Here is a 4,265-nt window from a genome sequence, read left to right on the forward strand (position 1 = left end):
TACTATTGTAACATTTGTTGTCATATTGTTGTGCTCATCGACAACTTTTGCCGATAAACATAATGATTTTCTAAAATGCCTCAAACACGAATTCCACAACTACTCCTCAATTTCCAACCTTGTTTACACCCAAACCAACTCATCTTTCATTACAATCCTACAATCATCCATCAAAAACCTTAGATTCTCAACACCAACCACACCTAAACCGCAAGTGATTATAACCCCGGACCACGAGTCCCAAATCCCGCCTCTCATATTCTGCGCTAAACAGAGCGGACTAGAGATCAGAACCCGAAGTGGGGGCCACGACTATGAAGGATTATCTTACGTGTCACAAGTCCCGTTCGTGATCATTGATTTGATCAATCTCAGCGAAATAACCGTCGACGTCGAGAACAAAACCGCATGGGTGGGCGGTGGCGCGACACTCGGTTCTTTATACTACAGGATCGCAGAGAAAAGCCCGGTTCTCGGGTTTCCCTCTGGCCTTTGCTCGTCCGTAGGAGTCGGTGGGCACATCAGCGGAGGAGGCTACGGCCAACTGATGAGGAAATACGGCCTCGCAGGAGATAACGTCATCGATGCAAGAATAGTCAACGCTGACGGCAGAATCCTCGACAAGAAGTCAATGGGCGAGGATCTGTTCTGGGCCATCAGAGGCGGCGGGGCCGCCTCTTTCGGCGTGGTCGTCGCCTGGAAGGTACAGCTGGTGGATGTTCCAGAAACAGTCACTATCTTCAGAAAAAGGTGGACTCTGGAACAGAACGCGACTCAAATCCTCCACCGCTGGCAATACGTGGCGCCAGTGGCTGACCGGGATTTGTTCATCGGGGTCACCGCAAACAGGGTGAACACCACCGTCGTCGCCTCCTTCTTTTCCCTATTCCTCGGCGGCGCCGACAGGCTAATTTCCCTGATGCAAGAGCAATTCCCGGAGCTCGGGCTAGCGAGAGAAGACTGCGTGGAGACGAGATGGATCCAAGCCGCCGTCAGCTTCGCCGGTTACCCCGTCAACACGCCGCCGGAAGTTCTGCTAAACAGAAGCCAAGTCGCCACTGTGGAATACCACAAAATGAAATCGAACTACGTCCAGACACCCGTCCCGGAATCCGGCTTCGAAGGCGTGTGGAGATATTTGAAAGAAGCGGAGCCGGTGGGGAAGGGATACATCATCTTGATTCCATACGGCGGGAAAATGGCGGAGATTTCGGAATCCGCCACTCCTTTTCCGCACAGAGCTGGAAACCTCTACTCATTCAGTCACTATATCTCTTGGGGAGAAGACGAGAATTCGGGTTCGGACAGCTACATAAGCTGGTCGAGGAGGCTTTACGACTACTTGACCCCTTATGTAGCGAGTAACCCGAGGTCTTCGTATCTCAACTACAGAGATCTCGACCTCGGGGTCAACAACGTTGTTGGGGAGACGAGCTACGCGCAAGCGAGTGTTTGGGGGAAGAAATATTTCAAGGACAATTTCGATCGTCTTGTTAAGGTGAAAACGATGGCGGATCCGCGTAATTTCTTCAGAAACGAGCAGAGCATTATCCCTAACAAGTCTAAGAGAAATGGTCGCCTATTTCATGTTGACAAGTAGTAATTGTGATTGTAATTTTATTTTATTTTCTTGCTAAAGATATGTTCTTACGTGTGAGATTTAAGGCTATCACTATGGCCAATGTTTTAATAAACGGAACGGGCCGGGCTTCGTATAGCATGTTCGTTTCGGGCTCAATACATTTAATTCCATATGCAATTTGAGTTCATTACAGATTGTAATGAAGGATTGACTAGTTTTTGGAGGGTAATTTTCGATGTTTAATAATGGTGTTAAGATACCTATTTACATAGCAATAAAATATCGACCCTAGCTAGCAAGGCATTATTGATTAGGGTAGATTAATTGACTATGTTCTATTTAAGAAAATAAAGTATTCACACACTTCTTATGTGTTTCACTTTTTTAATATGTATATGAGGTTAGTAATATCTAAACCTGTATCTAATTAAAAAATATTGTTAGTGTCGTATTTGTTTGGTGGAAGAAGTATTATAAGAACAATTTCAACAGTCTTGTAGGTGAAAACGATGGCCGGTCCATATAAATTTTTCAGAAATGATCATTGTTATCCCTAACAATTCCAAGATAATGTTCGGCCGTATATAGTAATGCTGTATTTTTGTTGACAACAAATTGTGGTTGTTACTTGATTTTCTGCATTTTTTAAATTTTATTCGATTTTCTATTCTTGCACGCGATAATGATGTATGACTAGCTAGCTATGGCAGTTGTTTATGTTTTGTTAAATGCATATAAGATTTCTATTTATGGAAAATGATTGTTTTTTTAGATCTCTTTTATGGCCCATAAACCAATTACCAATATATATGGTATCTACAATATATTTGAGTAGTGATAAATTAACAAAAATTGCATGTATATGGAGTTCAAAATTGGATATTTTATGTATTTTGCATTTACAATAAATGTATCATGATTGATTAGATTAACGGAAGGAATTACCTCATAAATTACATACTACATTTTCTAATACACTACTAATAACTTGACAAGTGGATCTCATTTTATAGAAAGAAAAATTATTTACAGAATTTATTCCTAACTATCTCCCTGCTATATTTAATTATGTTAACTTTTGTTAACAACAAAATATAAATAGTCAAATTTACTTATTTCAACAAAATTGTAAAAAGAGTCAAATCTTTACGTATTTCAAAAAATATAAAAAGGTGAATTTTTCTTTTTTTTTTTTATTTTATTGAAATAATTTGGTTTGACTTTGATTATAATTAACTAGAATTTGACACAACTTCTTGATTTAAATAACTATTATCTCAATAAAAAAAATAGTACTGTAAATATTAATAATTTCCACAAAAATAAGAGTAAATTTTTAATTAGTTAAAAAAAATTAAAAAAATTAGTTGACTCTATTATATTTTTTTTATTGAGAAAAGATAATATAATTAGTTAGAGTAAAAATATTAGAGAAAGTAAAGGAAAAAAATAATAGTGAGAAAAAGGAGAGGGAAAGTATGTGGCTTTATATCACGAAGTTAGTCAATTTCTAATTATTAAATTTTTCCTAAGATAGATTTTTTTTATATATTAAAAACCAAATTATTTCAATAAAGTAAAAAGAAAATACTTGAAAGAATTTTTTTTTACCTATTTTTATTTTCTGGAATAGGTAAAAGCTTAACTCTTTTATGGAGTATAATCTTTTGAAAAAGTAAATTTTAACTTATTATATTTTTTATTAACAAACGTTAAAGATAATTATTTCAATTTATATTTTTTGTTAACAAATGTTAAGATAATTATTTCAATTAAATATAGGAGAGAGGTAGAGATGGTGTACGCTGTGTAGGAAATATATAAGTTATATTGGAACTATCTTTTCTTTCTACAAATGAGATCCATTTGTCGAGTTATTAGTGATGTATTAGAAAATGTAGTATGTAATATATGAGGTGATCCCTTCCGATATATTAATGTATTACATAATTATCCTTCTAATGACTAGCTATGTCAGTCTGTTTATGTTTTTTATGTTTTGTTAAATGCATATAAGATTTCTATTTATGGAAAACGATTGGTTTTTTAGATAACTCTTTTATGGCCCATAAAGCAATTACCAATATATAAAATGGTATCTACAATATATTTCCATTATAATTACAGGCTATTTCCTCGAAAATCAAAGCCTTAATAAACACTTAAGAGCACTCCCAATGGCACTCCCTTATTTCTCCCTTATTTCTCCCTAACTCCTGCCACATCAGCGCCACATCAGCATCACATTTTATCCCCAGTTTTTAGCCAACTGCTACATTGGTTTCTTCCTTATTTCTCCCTTATTTCTCCCTAACTAAACATTTCATTTTTACATCATTATTTTTTATATTATTTAATTTTCCCTACAAATGTATTTAATAAATAGACTAATAATGAACAATTCATCGTTGTATTAATCATTGGAAAATATAATACAGCAAGAAAAAAAAAACTACAAATAAAAACCGCAAATAAACAAAGATTTAAAATAAAAAAAAAACTAAGACGGAGGGGCTGGAGGGGCGTCGGGCTCGAGGCCCTTCTTAATCTGCAGGCCTTGGATGCATTTCCAGAGGGCCGCCTTTTCTTCAGGGGTCCCGCCGCCGGTGAAGTACAGCGTGTACATCTGCGTCAGATTGGCGACATTGTTCGAATAAGTGGCTTTTTCTAAGTCGATGTGGGG

At 36.5% G+C, this 4,265-nt stretch overlaps 1 protein-coding gene across 1 annotated transcript in view; it reads left to right on the plus strand.

The window, feature by feature from the left end:
* The window catches only part of LOC125205783 (berberine bridge enzyme-like 8), a 6,634-nt gene extending 4,910 nt beyond the window's left edge, over nucleotides 1–1,724 (plus strand). The window contains exon 2 of the mRNA XM_048104900.1: nucleotides 13–1,724. Coding sequence (XP_047960857.1) covers nucleotides 13–1,600 — 1,588 coding nt within the window. The 3' untranslated portion in view covers nucleotides 1,601–1,724. The remainder of the gene's footprint in view (nucleotides 1–12) is intronic.
* Nucleotides 1,725–4,265: the final 2,541 nt, after the last annotated feature.

Source organism: Salvia hispanica, chromosome 2, assembly GCF_023119035.1.
Source record: "Salvia hispanica cultivar TCC Black 2014 chromosome 2, UniMelb_Shisp_WGS_1.0, whole genome shotgun sequence".
Classification (NCBI taxonomy): Eukaryota; Viridiplantae; Streptophyta; class Magnoliopsida; order Lamiales; family Lamiaceae; genus Salvia; species Salvia hispanica.